The following is a 21,480-nucleotide window of genomic DNA, read 5'->3' as shown; positions in this document are numbered from 1 at the left end:
TAGAGCTTGGAAACTGGGCAAAATTTCCTCTGTCAATGACGGCAAAAATTAACTTGATAAAAATGATTACCTTACCTAAACTGATGTATTTAATGCAAAATATCCCAATTCCAATAACAAAATCTGATCTCAAGTGTTTAAATAGTTCTATCAGACTGTTTATCTGGGGTAATGGCAAAAAGCGTATAGCTTTACAGAAGATGTCACAGTTAAGACAATTTGGGGGCCTTGCGTTACCAAATTTCGGTAACTATAATAAAATATGTTTGGCAAAAGTGGCGATGGATTGGCTTACTGGGGGGGATTATGTAGCGTCATTAGAAATAGAGCAAAAATTAGTCCAACCATATGATCTACAGGCACTATTACACTGCCCGATTAAGAAACTACCATCTATGGTCAAAAATAAGCCCACCTTGTTTCATATTATTAAAGCTTGGCAGGATATTAAGATCAGTATGAATGACAACCCGCTGATTTCGAATTTAGTACCCATTTCTGGGAATCCCTGCTTCCCATCAGGTATTAAGAGTCAAATGTTTAACAAGTGGGCTATACTAGGACTCAAATATTTATCCCAGTTTAGGGATCCAGAGACTAACCGGGTGTATACATTTATAACGCTTAGAGATCAGTTCCAACTTAAAAACACAGAATTTTATGCCTATTTACAAGTCCGCCACTGGTATAATGAAACTATCAAAAATTGTACTAAGGAGTGGATACACCCGGGTATTAAAATGGGCCTTGCTCTGTTTAAAGCAGGCAAACGATCAATTAGTTATTTGTATCGGACGATACAAACGGAGAGTGGTGAAAAAAATGTATCAGAGATAGCGGCAAAATGGGCTAAGGATATCCAAAATATGGATTCATATAAAGTAAAACAGAGCATAATTGCGGTAGAACATGCAACTCTCTCCGCATCATGGCGAGAATCACAGTTTAAAATCTTGAATCACATGTATATATCACCAGCTAGCTTAAATAGATGGTACAGGAATGTTTTAAATGTGTGCCCTCGATGTAGTTCCATCAGGGCCGACCTGGTCCACATGTTCTGGAGTTGCCCCAAGATCCAGCAATTTTGGCAGCGGGTACAGTTCTGGATGAATAGATTACTGAATATACAGATACGTATAGAGATACAGCATATCTTTTTCTTGGTTAATTTGAGAGATCTTGGGGAATACGTCCCTAATATTGATTTTATTAATACAGTAATCCTGGGAGGTAGATATCTTATCTTAAAAAATTGGAAAGCCACTAAGGAACCTACAATTAACAACTTAACTTTCCTACTTCATGCACAATATCAAATAGAATATATTGATAGCCTTAATCAGGGAATTAATCATCAAGATAGATTTGAACATAAATGGTTAGAATTTATTAGAAGATATAGAAACAACATATAACTATCATCGAAACATGTCGGTGTATACCGCCTCGACCCCCCCTCCTTTTTTTTTTTTTTTTTTTTCCCCCTGAACAACTTGTTCCAACCCCCCCTCCTCCTTGGTCTTATTAAAGATGGTTTATAGAATACGGTAAAATACAGGTAGGACTAGTGAAACGCTAAACCAACTGTTGGTAGTAACTTTAGTTTAAATATATAAGAAATTATATTTTTTCTTTAGTACCTTTTGAATTTAATAACTAGAAAATGTTGAAGTTTGTCTTTTTTTTTTTTTTTATAAGGTTTTTGTGTTCTACATGAATAAAATTAATATCATGTATAATAGTAGAAATAATGTACTGTTAAACTAACTATATAATAAGAGATATGGAGGATAATGATTTGTAATTTATTATGTTCATGTGGAAACAACATGTTTATTTTGTACAAGTTTTGTGAACTTCAAACAATAAAAACAAAATAAAATAAAAAAAAAAAGAATACAGAGAGAACAAAGCAAAATTGGTGATAAAAGTAAATTGGAAAGTTGTTTAAAATTACATGCCCTATCTGAATCAAGAAAATTTGATTATTTCACTTGATACTTTTTGTTGAAACATAGCTCCTTTCCATGACATAAATAACTTAGAATGCTCAGGAGCGTGAAAGTATTTTGATAACAATATGGCAGTAATGCTTGTAACAATGTATACTATGTAAAGTTTCAAATAGAAATGAATACAAGCTCAATATTTTTTTTCCACAAATCTAGTGTCAGTTTTGAAATGTTCTCCCATCACTAATAACTCATTTTCTTGTATGTAAAGTATTTGTATATAATTATTCAGCTCATTATTTTGTGGATGCCTAAAATGGATTTGGGGGACTAATTTTCATATACAGTTTTTGCTTTTTTTAAGTGTATTTGATGGTGCAAAAGAGTAATAATGTATTTGGAGGGTAGTAGATTCATGAGAAAGTTTTGAAGGTAATTCTTTACAGAATGGATGTTTGGTTCATGGAATTGACTTTCCATAGAGATGATAAGGAGTAACGACAAATGCCGTAAGAAATACCTTGTATATGCATAAAGCTACCATGACAATTAATTTAGCTTATACTTCAATAAGATAAATGAGCAGACTAGACAAACCTTCTAGATCTTAACTACCAACAAAATATCTAATGTTAATTGTGTTTAACAATATTGTATAAGCTGGGAACATATGTTTAATTCTCTAGAAAAATTTGGATTTAAAGGCGATTTCCTAAATCTAGTCAAAGCATTATATAATTTCCCAATATCATCAATTATTGTGAATTATAATATTTCAGATCCAATAACGTTATACAGAGGCTAGAGATTGGGGTGCCTGCTGTCACCTTTACTATTTAATTTGTCAATAGAACCTCTAGCAATAATGCTGAGAAGAGTAGTTGAAGGTATTAAATTTGAGAATTCTAAGATCAATTTATCCCTATATGCAGATGATCTGTTCATATTTTTAGGTAATACAGAAAAGAATATACCTGAATTGTTAAGAATCTTAGAAGATTTTAGTTCACTTACAGGATATAAAATAAACAAAATTAAATCTGAAATTATGTGGATTAAAAAAGCTAGAATTAGCGTAAAAATACCATTTAAAGAAGTATTGGAATACTTCAAATATTTAGGGATCAAAATATCAAAAGACAGGCTACCACACCATCTCCTTTTGGACATCCCTTTTAGGGAGGAGATAAGGAAGGAGATCTGTTTTACCCTCCATATAAATGATACCCCTGACATCAGTGACAACATACTATGGGGAGCGTTTAAGGCCACTGTTCGTGGCCTCTTTATCCACAAACAGGCCCATCTAAATAAACAAGCAGGCATTTCCCTATCCCAGGCTCATAGTAGGTTACAGGCTCTCGAAACCCAAGGGCGGGCCCTAGACTCCACGGCACATGAATCGGAGATTAAAGACATTAGGCATCACATTTGCCAACTGGAATTTTATAGGACTCAATCCAACCTCCTTAGATGGAAACAACTCATGTATTCCAAGGGTAATAAAGCGGACTCTACTTGCTAACAAAATTAGGCAACGTACAGGTGCTTCCCGTATACATGAGATTCCAACTGGAATTCTATAGGACTCAATCCAACCTCCTTAGATTGAAACAACTCATGTATTCCAAGGGTAATAAAGCAGACTCTTTACTTGCTAACAAAATTAGGCAACGTACAGGTGCTTCCCATATACATGAGATTATACGGGAAGCACCTATAGAATTCCATTTGCCAACTGGAATTCTATAGGACTCAATCCAGCCTCCTTAGATTGAAACAACTCATGTATTCCAAGGGTAATAAAGTGGACTCTTTACTCGCTAACAAAATTAGGCAACGTATAGGTGCTTCACGTATACATGAGATTAAACATGGCACACAATCTTTCAAACTCTCCTCCTTGATTGGTCGACAGTTTAATAAGTTCTATTCTGAACTTTATAACATTAGAGATGAGATGGAGCTTAGACAGGCCCCCTCGGAAACTATTGGTCCTTTTCTACAATCCCTGAAGCTCCCTACCCTTTAAAAAGCTCATATAGAGTGCATTGACACCCCAATCACTAGTCAGGAGGTCAAACAGGTAATCAAAAAGCTGAAATCTCTCAAGGCCCCTGGGCCAGACGGCTTTATGGCAATTTTTATAAGACCTACCTAAACGAAATTGTTCCTATCCTAACCAGATTTTTCAATCGGGCAATGGACACAGGGAAATTTGACAGTGAATTCCTAGAGGCCTCCATAGTCGCTATCCCCAAACCTAATAAAGACCCAACTCTCTGCGCCAGTTACCGACCTATTTCACTTATAAACACAGACGTCAAAATATATGCCAAAGTTCTTGCAAGCCGGTTAGCAAAGCTCCTTCCACTACTCATTAACCCCGACCAAGTCAGTTTCATCCCCGGGAGAGAGGGTCCGGATAACACCAAGAGACTTCTCAACATTCTTCTAGAGGCCAGGAGGCTTAATAAGCCACTTGCGGTGCTTTACTTGGATGCCGAGAAAGCTTTTGACCGCGTCCGCTGGGAGTACCTGTGGAGTGTCCTAGAGAGCATCCAGATCCCCATGCAAATAATACAGATAGTGAAGGCTTTGTATTCCTCTCCTGTAGCCTCAGTTAGAGGTTTGGGGTTCGACTCCACTCCTTTTCCTATTACTAATGGCACCCGTCAAGGTTTCCCTCTCTCCCCTATCCTATTTGCATTGGCCATGGAACCTTTGGCTGCAGCTATCAGAGCAGATAGGGAGATATCAGGAATCACCCTTCATGGTACAGTTCATAAGGTGGCCTTGTTTGCCGACGACACCACTTTGTTTTTTTCCAGGCCCTTGAGAGAGATCCCGAGACTCCTGTCCCTCCTTGAGGAGTTTAGAGCCTTGTCGTATTACAAGCTAAACCACTCTAAATCAGAATTATTTACATTTGGGTTTTCTGAGGATGTCTCTAGAAGTCTCTACGAAAACCACAAATTTATCCCTAGTAATAAGTACATCTCCCATCTCGGTGTTAAATTGTCCAACTCACTTCCCCAAATAATTGACGATAACTTTAAACCACTCTTGGCCAAACTTCGGTCCCTGAACTCAAAGTGGAACTTTAAATGCGTCTCCTGGTTAGGCCGCATAGCGGCCTTAAAAATGTGTTACCTCCCTAAGCTGACATATGCTCTGCGTTGTCTGCCAATCAGGGTGCCCAGAACTCTTCTCATCCAGTTCCAGAGCGCTTGCACTAAGTATATATGGCAAGGTAAACCTCCCAGGGTTGCTCACAATATTTTGCAGTACCCTAGAATGCATGGGGGAGTGGCTTCCCCCTCTATCTTCAGGTATGCAGATGCTGCCATGCTCACGCATATCTCCCAATGGGGAGTTAAAGCCTCTGAGAGTAAGGGGAGGACGATTGAACAAGCCTCCTTACCACATAATCTTACTTTGAGGGACCTAATCTGGATGCCACCTCACTGTAGAAAAAATCTAGAGATTGCTAATCCGTTAATTCGGGAATGCCTGACTGCCTGGGATCACCTGTGACACAATTTTAAGGTGGCTCCCCACCCGTCCCCAATTACCTCTGTTGCCGGCCTCTTGTCAGGCCTACCAGACTCACATCCGACCTCCTGGTCTAGACTGGGTGTTACGAGAGTGGCAGACCTCTGGTCTACGTCACCTCAGGCAACTTTTGTTCCTTATAGTCGACTCGGTGTCTCCCCATCGTACATGAAATTTGAATACACGAGGGTTACTAGCCGCTTGTCGAGTTGGGATTTTAAACCCTCCTCGCCCCGACAACTTACGATATGGGAAGCCAGGTGGCAGCAAGGGCTTCGGCTAGGTAAACCCTTATCCTTACCCTATACCCTCATTGAAGGCGTGACACCAGCTGACAAAACCCAACACATTAAAAAATGGGAGTGGAGGTTAGATTTTACTGCCCCCTCACAGAGTGGCAACGCACACTCTTATTAATGAAAAAAAAACCTTCACTGCATCACCATTTTCGAAACTTATATAAAGGTACTCACGCATTGGTACTATGTCCCAGCTCGTCTTGCAGAAATCTTTCCTAGGGCCTCCCCAGTATGTTGGAGGGACTGCTTGCATACTGGTGATATGATCCATATTTGGTGGAGCTGCCATAAGCTCAAGCCCATCTGGAACAAATGCTTCTCAACATTAACCAGTTTAGGTGTCAGCCTCCCTAGAACTCCCAAGACGGCCCTATTTCACCTAGGCACATGTAAATTACCCAAACACTATCGGCTAGATTTAGAGTTTTGTCGGTAACGGCCCGCATAGCTAACGCTGGCTTTTTTCTGGCAGCACCTTTAAAATAGCTCTGGTATTGAGAGTCCACAGAATGGCTGCGTTAGGCTCCAAAAAAGGAGCGTACAGCATATTTAACGCCACTGCAACTCTCAATACCAGAGTTGCTTACGGACACGGCCAGTCTCAAAAACGTGCTCGTGCACGATTCCCCCATAGAAAACAATGGGGCTGTTTGAGCTGAAAAAAAACCTAACACCTGCAAAAAAGTCATGTTCAGCTCCTAACGCAGCCCCATTGTTGTCTATGGGGAAACACTTCCTACGTCTGCACCTAACACCCTAACATGTACCCCGAGTCTAAACACCCCTAACCTTACACTTATTAACCCCTATTCTGCCGCCCCCCGCTATTGCTGACCCCTGTATATTATTTTTAACCCCTAATCTGCCGCTCCGTAAACCGCCGCTACTTACATTATCCCTATGTACCCCTAATCTGCTGCCCCTAACACCGCCGACCCCTATATTATATTTATTAACCCCTAATCTGCCCCCCACAACGTCGCCTCCACCTGCCTACACTTATTAACCCCTAATCTGCCGAGCGGACCGCACCGCTATTATAATAAAGTTATTAACCCCTAATCCGCCTCACTAACCCTATAATAAAATAGTATTAACCCCTAATCTGCCCTCCCTAACATCGCCGACACCTAACTTCAAACATTAACCCCTAATCTGCCGACTGGAGCTCACCGCTATTCTAATAAATGTATTAACCCCTAAAGCTAAGTCTAACCCTAACACTAACACCCCCCTAAGTTAAATATAATTTACATCTAACGAAATTAATTAACTCTTATTAAATAAATTATTCCTATTTAAAGCTAAATACTTACCTGTAAAATAAATCCTAATATAGCTACAATATAAATTATATTTATATTATAGCTATTTTAGGATTTCTATTTATTTTACAGGTAACTTGGTATTTATTTTAACCAGGTACAATAGCTAAAATAGTTAAAATAATTACAAAATTACCTGTAAAATAAATCCTAACCTAAGTTACAATTAAACACTACACTATCAATAAATTAATTAAATAAAATACCTACAATTACCTACAATTAAACCTAACACTACACTATCAATAAATTAATTAAATACAATATCTACAAATAAATGCAATGAAATAAACTACCTAAAGTACAAAAAATAAAAAAGAACTAAGTTACAAAAAATAAAAAAAATATTTACAAACATCAGAAAAATATTACAAAAATTTTAAACTAATTACACCTACTCTAAGCCCCCTAATAAAATAACAAAGCCCCCCAAAATAAAAAAATGCCCTACCCTATTCTAAATTACTAAAGTTCAAAGCTCTTTTACCTTACCAGCCCTGAACAGGGCCCTTTGCGGGGCATGCCCCAAAGAATTCAGCTCTTTTGCCTGTAAAAAAAACACATACAATACCCCCCCCTCAACATTACAACCCACCACCCACATACCCCTAATCTAACCCAAACCCCCTTTAAATAAACCTAACACTAAGCCCCTGAAGATCTTCCTACCTTATCTTCACCATACCAGGTTCACCGATCAATCCAGAAGAGCTCCTCCGATGTCCTGATCCAAGCCCAAGCGGGGGGCTGAAGAGGTCCATGATCCGGCTGAAGTTATCATCCAAGCGGGAGCTGAAGAGGTCCATGATCCGGCTGAAGTCTTCATCCAAGCGGGAGCTGAAGAGGTCCATGATCCGGCTGAAGTCTTCTATCAACTGCATCTTCAATCTTCTTTCTTCGGGAGCCATCATCTTCCATCCAACGCGGAACATCCTCTTCTCCCGACGCCTACTCGCCAAATGACGGTTCCTTTAAATGACGTCATCCAAGATGGCGTCCCTCGAATTCCGATTGGCTGATAGGATTCTATCAGCCAATCGGAATTAAGGTAGGAATATTCTGATTGGCTGATGGAATCAGCCAATCAGAATCAAGTTCGATCCGATTGGCTGATCCAATCAGCCAATCAGATTGAGCTCGCATTCTATTGGCTGATTCCATCAGCCAATCAGAATATTCCTACCTTAATTCCGATTGGCTGATAGAATCCGATAATAATAATCCTGTAATGTTGGGGGGGTGGTATTGTATGTGTTTTTTTTACAGGCAAAAGAGCTGAATTCTTTGGGGCGTGCCCGGCAAAGGGCCCTGTTCAGGGCTTGTAAGGTAAAAGAGCTTTGAACTTTAGTAATTTAGAATAGGGTCGGGCATTTTTTTATTTTGGGGGGCTTTGTTATTTTATTAGGGGGCTTAGAGTAGGTGTAATTAGTTTAAAATTGTTGTAATCTTTTTCTGATGTTTGTAAATATTTTTTTATTTTTTGTAACTTAGTTCTTTTTTATTTTTTGTACTTTAGTTAGTTTATTTCATTGTATTTATTTGTAGATATTGTATTTAATTAATTTATTGATAGTGTAGTGTTAGGTTTAATTGTAGGTAATTGTAGGTATTTTATTTAATTAATTTATTGATAGTGTAGTGTTAGGTTTAATTGTAACTTAGGTTAGGATTTATTTTACAGGTAATTTTGTAATTATTTTAACTATTTTAGCTATTGTATCTGGTTAAAATAAATACCAAGTTACCTGTAAAATAAATATAAATCCTAAAATAGCTATAATATAAAATATAATTTATATTGTAGCTATATTAGGATTTATTTTACAGGTAAGTATTTAGCTTTAAATAGGAATAATTTATTTAATAAGAGTTAATTAATTTCGTTAGATGTAAATTATATTTAACTTAGGGGGGTGTTAGTGTTAGGGTTAGACTTAGCTTTAGGGGTTAATACATTTATTAGAATAGCGGTGAGCTCCAGTCAGCAGATTAGGGGTTAATGTTTGAAGTTAGGTGTCGGCGATGTTAGGGAGGGCAGATTAGGGGTTAATACTATTTATTATAGGGTTAGTGAGGCGGATTAGGGGTTAATAACTTTATTATAATAGCGGTGCAGATTAGGGGTTAATAAGTGTAGGCAGGTGGAGGCGACGTTGTGGGGGTCTGCGGTATGGAAAAGTCGCAGCTGAAAAGTGAGCGTTAGACCCTTTTTTGAATGACTCCAAATACCGGCGGTAGCCTAAAACCAGCGTTAGGAGCCTCTAACGCTGGTTTTCACGGCTACCGCCAAACTCCAAATCTAGGCCTAAGGTTCCTTAAGTATATATCTGTTCTCTGTGGTTAAACTTAATATAGCAAGATCTTGGAAAAGATCTCTCCCTCCAGCTTGGTCGTATATCGTAATAACTATGGCTTACATATATTCTATGGAGAAAAACATATATTATACCTCTGGTAGATATGATTTTTTTTTTAACTAGTCTGGTCCGACTGGAAGAGTAGGTTTGACACACTCTGGCTCCCTAGCTTCCATACTTAGGTTAAAATGTCCCTTGACATATTAATAGAGCTCCTGGCCCCACCTTTGATATGCCCGATTTGACTTCTTTCGCGAGGTCTCCCCCCCTAAAGATTCCCCAGCTTCCCCCCTTCTCGCCTTTCCCCCAGTATTGCCTAATTTCTTAATGAGATAATGGTATCTTTCCTATATAAGTTTTAACGTCAAGATTGTATTGTCTTTTTTCTTCATTTCAGTGTATTTGAACTTGATGTATGAATTACTTGTACAGTTGTTGTATTTCTTGATTTTCTAAAAACCAATAAAAATATTATGGTTAAAAATATCAAAAGAAAATTGGTACAAATTAAATAATGAAGAATTATTTAAAAATATTCATAATACATTAAAAATCTGTGTAAAATTGCCAATATCTCTATTTGGAAAAGTTAATATTGTTAAAATGGTTAATCTACCCCAAGTCCTTTATCTGATATATCATCTTCCTATTCTTTGAAATCTAAGGACATACTCAAGCTTAACGGTGCCATAAGGAAATTTTGATGGGCAGATGCCAAACCTAGATTCAGCCTCGATTGATGCTACCCAAAAAGAAAGGGGGGTTTTCATTACCAATTTTTGAAATTTACAATTTAGTATCTCAAACTAAGTGGGTACTGGATTGCTTAACTGATACTGGTCATTTTTCTATTCTAAATGTAGAGAAAGATATAGTACATTCCTTTTCATTGAAAGCTCTTCTCCATCTGAAACTAGATAAGATTCCAGAATTTATTAAATATATGGTGGTTTTCAGAGAACCCATCAGGATGTGGATAAAAAGGGGAAAAGGTTAGAAATTGATATTTCTTATTCACTGTTTCTCCCAATTCAAGGAAATCCGGACTTTCTACCAGGATTTTCTTCCAAATTTTTTAGAGTATCGAAAGAAAAAGGCCTAACACAAATTAGACAATTATTATATGAAGAAAATGGGTTAATTATAAAGCCCTTTGAAAGGTTACAGGAAGAATACGATCTAAGAAAAGAACATTTCTTTGCTTATTTACAGGTTAAGAACTATTGCAGAAAATTACTTCATAACGATCAAATCTCGATAGGTTGGGAAATAATTAATAATGTCTGTGATAACACTGTACAAAGCGTGAATCTTTAAAATTACTTATTTATATAATTTAATTGTTAATCAGCTACGACTAAACATGTAACCATGATGATTAGGAAATTGGAAGAGACAGTAGGACTGACATTAGAACCAGAAGATGTGACAAAGTCAATTAATAGACTGGAAAAAACAACACCTTCCTTGTCATTTAAAGAAACACATTTGAAGCTGTTGCATCAAGCATATTTAAAGGGACATTCTAGGCCAAAATAAACTTTCATGATTCAGATAGAGCATGTAATTTTAAACAATTTTCTAATTTACTTTTATCACCAATTTTGCTTTGTTCTCTTGGTATTCTTAGTTGAAAGCTTAACCTAGGAGGTTCATATGCTAATTTCTTATACCTTGAAGCCCACCTCTTTTCAGATAGCATTTTAACAGTTTTTCACCACTAGAGAGTGTTAGTTCACGTATTTCATATAGATAACACTGTGCTCGTGCACGTGAAGTTATCTGGGAGCAGGCACTGATTGGCTAGACTGCAAGTCTGTCAAAAGAACTGAAAAAAGGGGCAGTTTGCAGAGGCTTTGATACAAGATAATCACAGAGGTTAAAAGTATATTATTATAACTGTGTTGGTTATGCAAAATTGGGGAATGGGTAATAAAGGGATTATCTAACTTTTAAAACAATAAAAATTCTGGTGTAGACTGTCCCTTTAACACCGTACACATTGTTTAAAATGGGTAGTTCAGATGGAAGGTGCTGGAGATGTTTGCATCCTCATGCAAAGTTAGTCCATTGTCTATAAAAAAAATGGGAAGTTCTGGTCAAAATTAAAATATTGGTTGTCAATATTGCTTAAGGAAATAATCTTTCTTTGTGAAGGTAAAACATTTAGAGATAAAATGAGGTTAGTCAACCTAGTATTGATAATAGCTAGGAATTGTATCTTCAAAAATTGGAAATAACAAAAAAATACCAAATATAGAGGGAGTTAACTTTTTGATATAATGATACTTGAGCAACTAGACCAAGACATATATAGTGAGGCTCTGACTAGAAGATTTTTTATTAAGTGGGAACAGTTTATAAAAAAGCTATCCAATAGAGGTACAGAAACAGATAATAGAACAATTTAAATATTCACCAATCCTTGCAGAAGAAGGGATTAGACATAAATGGAAAGAATTATTATATTAATTATCAGGAGAGAGGAGGGAGAGAGAAATCCTTTTTTTTTTCTTTGTTTTTTCGTTTTGTGTTTTATTGTTTGGTTTTGTTTTAATAAAAAAGTATCAGCAAGAAGGCAATGTTGGGAGGATAAAGTAAAAATTCTGCCAACATATTTTGATGGTTTTTGGAGTTATAGATGTATCTTAAAATTATTGTTAAGGACAGATATTCTCTAATTGTCTACTCCTGGAATTGAGAGTATTAGACTATCTATAGGTAATAAATACAAATCTATGTGAATAGATATATAACCTTGCATGTAATTATTATGCTGATGAATGTAATGGTATTTACATTTTGTGTGTATGTGTTTGTTTTGTTATAATGGAAAATTAAAGTTAAAAAAAAAAAAAACAAAAAAAAAAAACAACAACAATATTGTATAATCCATAGTCAGGAACTGACATCTCTCTGTAAAAAATATATTGTAGATAGGATTTACATTCCTTTATTTGTGTTATTTATCTATTTTTATTTTTTGCAGGTTTGGTTGTGTGGCGGAAGCATGGAAGTCCTACCCTGTTCAAGGGTTGCTCATATAGAGCGCAAAAGAAAACCATACAATAACAACATTGATTTCTATACCAAAAGAAATGCTTTACGAGTTGCAGAGGTTTGGATGGATGATTACAAATCTCATGTGTATATTGCGTGGAATTTACCATTAGAGGTACAATAACTAACATTTTGTTTTTTACTCACACATCTCTCCAATATAAACACATAAAAAACTGATTAATGAATTTCTTTCATGTGGTGAGAATCCATGAGCCATTACTCCTGGCCACTAATAGGAGGCAAAGATTTTCAAAACTCTAAGGGCAATTAATCCCTCCAACTTCTCTGGTGTTTCAGGTTGATGTATAGTCAAAAATGAGAAGTAGGGGGGCGGAGCTGGCGCCCAAACAGAGCAGACGCATGGTACAGTAGCTCTGGAAAACGGCACCTATTTTACTAAAATTGCTGAGTCTGTACCCTATCAAAATATAGCTTATTCGTGATAGATGTGCCCTACAACTGTTGGGGAAGCTATCCAGTGACTTAGAAGGGCTTTCTTGGGGGCAGAGGAGAGTAATGAAGCCTAACACAAACTAGGCCTAGCGGATGTCGGGGCCCCTTGAAGGCTGAGAACCCTAACGAAGTGGATATTGAGCTACACAGCGCACTAGATCCTCTGTCATGGAGGAGCTGCACATTGCACTGCGGACCTACATGGAGGAAGTGGAGAGAATATTCTATGAAAGAATAGACGGTATTATACTGTCTATCAACACAGTGAGCAATGACCTGAAAAATAGAAAGTTGGCAAGGGACGCAGCATTGACTCTGAAGATGATACCTGATAGTCCTGCTCACGCATTCACAGGGGTTCAGACGTCCGATGCTGAAGTGCGACAGAGTGTTGGGAGTCCCTGGGAGCAGACGTGTGAGTCACAAACCCCTGATGACTTGGCACCTCAGAGTGACAACCCGGCCGCAGTAGTAATTGCTGTTGGATCACGAAGTGACACTGCGGGAGGCGGTGTAGCTTTGGGGGACATGCAGACTCGCTCAGAAAAGGAAGACCCCCATAACGGGATATGGATGAATGCCTGGACTAGAGTGGTAGGCTCCCCGGAATGCTACCCAGACCTACCAAGAGCGCCTATGAAGGCCGCAAGAGACTTACGGTACACTTTTTTGATTCCCGACTCCCCGCAAGTAGAGGTCACTTTCATACATATTCAAGGCACCCTAGATTTTACTGGTGCCCCCATGGCCCTTCTCCATGCTTGCTTCCTCACATTGGGTATGGATTGGAGGCTGTTATATTTCTCTCACTGCCCAAGCGCCCGTAGATCTGGTGTGGGTTAAGAACTGTGAGTAAGGTCATTGCTATTTGTGACTGATATATTACAAGAACTGGTGCTCTCTGATCTTTACTATAGCAGCGGATACCAATTGTACAGACTCAAGTATTTTATTTAACAAATGCTCCTCCCATTGACCCTTGCTCTTAGGCACAATGACTGATTATACTATAGAGGAAGCTGTATATCTGATAATGTGTAGATTTGGACCTGTTTTCTCATGATCCTTTTGTAATCTTATGTCTCAGCAATACCTGAAAATGTGTGATTTTCTTCCTACAGTCTATGTTTTTATTATTTGGTGGTCCTATAAGAGGCTTATGGCCGGTAATGTTCTAGTTCCTAACTATAGGTGGGCAGTCTTCATTTATGAAGCCACATGTTCTGACAGGATAGTGCTATTAGAGCTTAGTTTTTTGATTGGAGCCCATACAAGCATAAATCTTGAGTAACAATGTCTTATTGATGGGCAATATGATTGCCTATATATTTTAACACTACTAGTTATGTAATTTAGAGCCTCAATAGCTGAAAATGTGAGGAATACTTCTCCCAGCATAGTTAATTGCCCAAGATAGACTTGTGCATGGGCTGTGCTTACTAATCTCAGTTTCACTAAACCACTAAAGCACTATATCCTGTACTGTAGATCCTAAATAGTGTTGGATAGATTGTTTTAGGTAACCACCTATTTTTGCATGTGTAGGGTATCTCTCTTACAGTTGTTTTGCTGACTCATGTGACTTCATAGCTACTTAATTGTATTGCAAACGCAAGAGTTTCACTATGTTCAGTTTGCAGTGCGAGTTGCTTGCGGACATACTGTATTGCCTATGCATCTCAAAATCAGTCTAAGTAACTATTACTTGAAGTGTGTTAAACTAGTTAATTCTTCTGTGTGAATTGATGTTAAATCTCCATGATAATACTCTATTTTTCTCTTGGGTGAATCTAGGGCTGTTTAACGTGTTAGATATGCTAACTAGCAACAGAAAAATATGACATTGCTGGACTGCCCTCTGCCCCCCCCCCCATTCTTGTGCGGTCAGGGTTGAGTCCTCTCTCCTCCGCATACTTTTTTTGACAGAGTGTAGTAGTCTCTGTCCCACCCGCAGAGCCATGACCCAGTCTTTCCCATGCATTTATGTAAAATGGCTCTCAGGGTTTCAATACAGGAAATTTAAGCTTGTTTATGTTTTCCTGCTCCCCTGTAATGTATCCATGATAATAGTCTCTTTTATGTCTATACTTATATAACTGTTCAGTGTTGATAGGAAACTAGGTTTATATTTCTCTATTTTGATATTGTGTGTTCACTCCAGAATTTGTATTAACTCTGTGAATGCTGAAACTGCAAATGTCTACTATTATCTCCATTAACATGCCCTCAATTGCTTTGTTAACTTTTTGGTCCCTTGATTGGACCTGTTTGTCTGAGGACACTGCGAACCTACAAGATTTTAAAACTGAGGTGCCTAAATTGTCACGTCATGTCAGTTCAATGCGTATTGTGAAGTGTAACCTGTTGATGAGACTGTTATATATTTGCTATTTTAACCTCAATAAAAAAAAAAAAAAAAAAAAAAAAAAAAAAATGAGAAGTAGAAAGGTAGGAAAGGACAAATCAGGGAAAATGAGGTGCAAAATAGAAGTGCCGTCAGAAAAAAAAAAGAGTAAAAAATGAAAATGTGTGGGTCTCATGGACTCTCACCAACATGAAAGAAATTAATTTATCAGGTAAGCATAAACTTTGTTTCCTTCCATAAGGTGGTAAGAGTTCACAAGTAATTATTCTTGGAAATTAATACCCAAGCTGTGGAGTCCTCAAGTAAATTGGTGGGACAGCATTTTTTTAAGACAGGAACCTAATTACCAGACACTGCTGCCTGAAGGACTTTCCTACCAATCACATACAGTGGTGGAATTTAGAGAAAGTATGTTGCTGCCTTGCAAATGTATTCAATATTATCATTCTTGAAAATCCAAAAAGAGGAAACTGAAGAAAAAGGACAAAACCTAGAAACCTATAAAAAGGACAATAAGGCATTTTGGAAAAGACTACCCTACCTCAAAGTAAACCTTGATAATCAAGAGATTTAGCCAGAAAGCTAAATAAACCAATGTTGCCATCTGATCTTTATGTGGACCAAGGGGCAAGCAAATTAAAGGATTGTCTAAAATCCTTTGTAATTTGAAAGCAAAATTCTAATTCTCCCACAATATGTAAAATAATCAAATTAATTATTTAGATTAGGACAAGGAGATGGGCTATAATATCCTGATTGATGTTACCTGAAAAATCCCTTTAGGTAAAAAAAATCATACTAAAACCATCTTATCTTTATGAAACTAAAACAAAGAAAGAGCAAAAATTCACTGGGGGATATTTATCAAAACGTCAACTATGTTGCATTTGCGAGCTTCAATACGCTTGCCAAACATTGCGGACACTGATCTGAATACGATTTCCTTATTTATAAAAAAAGCAGTCAAAAACACACGCGTCAAGTACGATGTGAAGAGCATCGGACTGGTGTAAACTAAATGGTGTCATCGATGTCGCGGCTATTCTGGTTTTTCCCAACTTTATATTTCTCTTTAGCACATTATTGTATATAGTGTAAATGTATTCTTTTTCTAAGCAGGACTAATTGCGAATATAGCAAGTAGTGACATATTTGGTGCAAAGTAGAGAGTTAATTATTAGAATTCTTTTTAATATTGGACATACATATTTTAGTATGTATATATACACACATATTTTTATATATATATATATATATATATATATATATATATATATATATAAAACACAGAGATAATACAGTGCTACAAATATAAATGTCCCAACAAAAGGAGTACCAGTATTGTCCTAAATATTTAGGTCTCCCCAGTATTTTCCAATCACACCAATCCAGTGATATTTGGAGGGAGAAAGGTATATCTTCTGCCTGCAGCCTAATCCCAAAGAAAGAGTGAAGTCCCCCTGAGAACAGGAAAGCTTCTGGGAAGAAATCTGGAACAGAAGAGGGAAGGGCACACAGCAAAAGGAACCTCCTGGTGTAGTATATCAAAACACTTGCTATTTTTCTGCAGTGAAATGCCAAATAAAAACTCACGTGCTTCCACCTCAACTCCTATGAGGTATGGATAAGGCTCTGTGTGGTGAATGACCACTGAAGAAGGCAAATTCAGTCCCCTTCTTATTGTAGCATCCGTTCCCCTCCTTGGATTTAGTCCTCACCTCCACAGCAGAAGATGAACCGCTTTGAAAGGTGAATGTGAAGTCCCTATTGGAGGGTTCTAATGGGCTCTTATGTGGGGAGAAAGGGTATTAAACCTGCACACTGATGTTGTTAAAGAATTGTGTGCTTTATTCAATTTAAAAGCTCATACAAGTTCCAATTCACTTGTCATAAAAGCATGTAACATACATATAAAAGAAGACTCTGATGAAGCAACCGATTGCGTTGCGAAACGCGTCAGGCCATGCCCCCTCACTAGCCGATAATTTTACAGAAGTGCTACAGCACAGCACTACACTTTTCCAGCGTTGTTTGGAAAAAAAATAATGAGTACAAGTCTTCACAGGCTATAAACCACAAGTTTGATTAGTAAGGACTGCTTGGAAGACTCCTTTGACATTTGTATACAGTCTTCTTTTTATATGTATTTTACATGCTTTTATGACAAGTGCATGGGAACTTGTACGAGCTTTTAAACTGAATAAAGCACGCAATTTTTTAACCATTTCTCCCCTCATAAGAGCCCATTAGAACCCTCCCTCCAATAGGGACTTCACATTCACCTTTCAAAGCGGTTCATCTTCTGCTGGGGAGGTGAGGACTGAATCCAAGGAGGGGAACGGATGCTACAATAAGAAGGGGACTGAATTTGCCTTCTTCAGTGGTCACTCACCACACAGAGCCTTATCCATACCTCATAGGAGTTGAGGTGGAAGCACGTGAGTTTTTATTTGACATTTCACTGCAGAAAAATAGTGTTTTGATATACTACACCAGGATGTTCCTTTTGCTGTGCGCCTTTCCCTCTTCTGTTCCAGATATATTTATATATATATATATATATATATATATATATATATATATATATATATATATATATATATATATTGTGTGTGTATATATATATATATATATAGAACACTTGGTAAGTAAAAAGCGCACACATAGACTATCAGCAATATAATTTCAAAGGTACCTGTATATCGCTCACTGTCCGGTAACACGCTGGGGAGCAATTGGATCAGAGTGTATGGAGATCTGCAGCTGTGGAGACTGAGCCGGTCTGTAATCAGCGTCTGAGTAAATAAAGTATATTCCACTGGGTTGTCCCCACTTGTAGCGCAAAAAACCTCTCCAAAGAAAAGTAAAACTTCCTTTATTGTGATATCAAAAGTAAAAACATGACAGCCTACACACGACTGTAATAAAGCACAATATGTAAAAACACAGTGTCAGTGATCTGAACCACATGCAGACATGTTTCGTGCAGTTGCGCACTTGATCACTGCTTGAAAGCAATCCTGATCACACCTGCTTTATAGCACTTTTCTTAAAGAGACATTTGTGAATGGTAGACACTGTGTGAATTATCTCTCAGTTTACTGCCTATCCTTTGTTGAAGAATATTTTTCAAAAAGTTATTTCATGCATTAGCAGAATTTTTTTTTCTCTTCTACATGTGTACTAATAATATTAGTTAATATGATGTTAACTTTTATACATTAACTTTTATACATTAAAAATTACATTATATCTTTGCCTCATTTATCCCAAGTATATCTTGTATCACTAGATAAAATTGTAATCTTTGAACTATTTTAAGTGTAATTTATATATGACACTATGTACCATACAGAAATTGTTAAGTTTGTTTCTAGAGCAAAGTTTAGACTTTAGAATATGTATAAAGATAATTAATTGATTAAGACTTATATGATCGCCATACATTATTTCTCCCTTTCTTCTGTTAAGTGTGATCAGTCCACGGGTCATCATTACTTCTGGGATATTACTCCTCCCAAACAGGAAGTGCAAGAGGATTCACCCAGCAGAGCTGCATATAGCTCCTCCCCTCTACGTCACTCCCAGTCATTCTCTTGCACCCAACGACTAGATAGGATGTGTGAGAGGACTATGGTGATTATACTTAGTTTTATATCTTCAATCAAAAGTTTGTTATTTTAAAATAGCACCGGAGTGTGTTATTATCTCTCTGGCAGAGTTTGAAGAAGAATCTACCAGAGTTTTTGTTATGATTTTAGCCGGAGTAGTTAAGATCATATTGCTGTTTCTCGGCCATCTGAGGAGAGGTAAACTTCAGATTAGGGGACAGCGGGCAGATGAATCTGCATAGAGGTATGTAGCAGTTTTTATTTTCTGACAATGGAATTGATGAGAAAATCCTGCCATACCGATATAATGTCATGTATGTATACTTTACACTTCAGTATTCTGGGGAATGGTACTTCACTAGAATTACACTGTAAGAAATACATAAAGCTGTTTAATAACTAGAGATTATGTTTAACGTTTTTGCTGGAATGTAAAATCGTTTTCATTTACTGAGGTACTGAGTGAATAAATGTTTGGGCACTATTTTTCCACTTGGCAGTTGATTAATCTGTTTTCTGACAGTTTCTGTTCTCCCTCACTGCTGTGTGTGAGGGGGAGGGGCCGTTTTTTTGGCGCTTTTACTACGCATCAAATATTTCAGTCAGCAACTCATTGTATTCCCTGCATGATCCGGTTCATCTCTACAGAGCTTAGGGGTCTTCAAAACTTATTTTGAGGGAGGTAATTTCTCTCAGCAGATCTGTGAGAATTATAGTTTGACTGAGATAAAAAACGTTTATTCTGTAATTTGTTTCCTGCTTTCAGAATTTGTTATCTTTGCTAATGGGATTAAACCTTTGCTAAAGTTGTGTTATTTACAAGGATTGAGGCTATAACTGTTTCAATTTATTAATTTTCAACTGTCATAGATCTTCTGTGCTTCTTAAAGGCACAGTACGTTTTAATATTATTCTAATTGAATTGTATTTCCAAGTTACAAGTTTATTTGCTAGTGTGTTAAACATGTCTGATTCAGAGGATGATACCTGTGTCATTTGTTGCAATGCCAAAGTGGAGCCCAATAGAAATTTATGTACTAACTGTATTGATGCTACTTTAAATAAAAGTCAATCTGTACAAATTGAACAAATTTCACCAAACAACGAGGGGAGAGTTATGCCGACTAACTCGCCTCACGTGTCAGTACCTACATCTCCCGCTCAGAGGGAGGTGCGTGATATTGTAGCGCCGAGTACATCTGGGCGGCCATTACAAATCACATTACAGGATATGGCTACTGTTATGACTGAGGTTTTGGCTAAACTACCAGAACTAAGAGGTAAGCGTGATCACTCTGGGGTGAGAACAGAGTGCGCTGATAATATTAGGGCCATGTCAGACACTGCGTCACAGGTGGCAGAACATGAGGACGGAGAACTTCATTCTGTGGGTGACGGTTCTGATCCAAACAGACTGGATTCAGATATTTCAAATTTTAAATTTAAACTGGAAAACCTCCGTGTATTACTAGGGGAGGTGTTAGCGGCTCTGAATGATTGTAACACAGTTGCAATACCAGAGAAAATGTGTAGGTTGGATAAATATTTTGCGGTACCGACGAGTACTGAGGTTTTTCCTATACCTAAGAGACTTACTGAAATTGTTACTAAGGAGTGGGATAGACCCGGTGTGCCGTTCTCACCCCCTCCGATATTTAGAAAAATGTTTCCAATAGACGCCACCACAAGGGACTTATGGCAAACGGTCCCTAAGGTGGAGGGAGCAGTTTCTACCTTAGCTAAGCGTACCACTATCCCGGTGGAGGATAGCTGTGCTTTTTCAGATCCAATGGATAAAAAATTAGAGGGTTACCTTAAGAAAATGTTTGTTCAACAAGGTTTTATATTGCAACCCCTTGCATGCATTGCGCCGATCACGGCTGCAGCGGCATTCTGGATTGAGTCTCTGGAAGAGAACATTGGTTCAGCTACTCTGGACGACATTACGGACAGGCTTAGAGTCCTTAAACTAGCTAATTCATTCATTTCGGAGGCCGTAGTACATCTTACTAAACTTACGGCGAAGAATTCAGGATTCACCATTCAGGCACGCAGGGCGCTGTGGCTAAAATCCTGGTCAGCTGATGTTACTTCTAAGTCTAAATTGCTTAATATACCTTTCAAAGGGCAGACCTTATTCGGGCCCGGGTTGAAAGAGATTATCGCTGACATTACAGGAGGTAAAGGCCATGCCCTGCCTCAGGACAAAGCCAAAGCCAAGACTAGACAGTCTAATTTTCGTTCCTTTCGTAATTTCAAAGCAGGAGCAGCATCAACTTCCTCTGCACCAAAACAGGAAGGAGCTGTTGCTCGCTACAGACAAGGCTGGAAACCTAACCAGTCCTGGAACAAGGGCAAGCAGACTAGGAAACCTGCTGCTGCCCCTAAAACAGCATGAATTGAGGGCCCCCGATCCGGGATCGGATCTAGTGGGGGGCAGACTTTCTCTCTTCGCCCAGGCTTGGGCAAGAGATGTTCAGGATCCCTGGGCGCTAGA

General features: G+C 37.9%; 1 protein-coding gene across 1 annotated transcript in view; it reads left to right on the top strand.

Annotated features, from left to right (window-relative positions):
• Positions 1–21,480, top strand: part of GALNT17 (polypeptide N-acetylgalactosaminyltransferase 17) — an 820,722-nt gene that overhangs the window by 701,655 nt on the left and 97,587 nt on the right. Inside the window, exon 7 of the mRNA XM_053705420.1 lies at positions 12,481–12,666. Coding sequence (XP_053561395.1) covers positions 12,481–12,666 — 186 coding nt within the window. The remainder of the gene's footprint in view (positions 1–12,480; positions 12,667–21,480) is intronic.

Source organism: Bombina bombina, chromosome 3 (assembly GCF_027579735.1).
Source record: "Bombina bombina isolate aBomBom1 chromosome 3, aBomBom1.pri, whole genome shotgun sequence".
In the NCBI taxonomy this organism is placed as follows: Eukaryota; Metazoa; Chordata; class Amphibia; order Anura; family Bombinatoridae; genus Bombina; species Bombina bombina.
The sequence above is the reverse complement of the archived record's forward strand: the minus strand, read 5'-3'. Positions and strand labels throughout refer to the sequence as shown.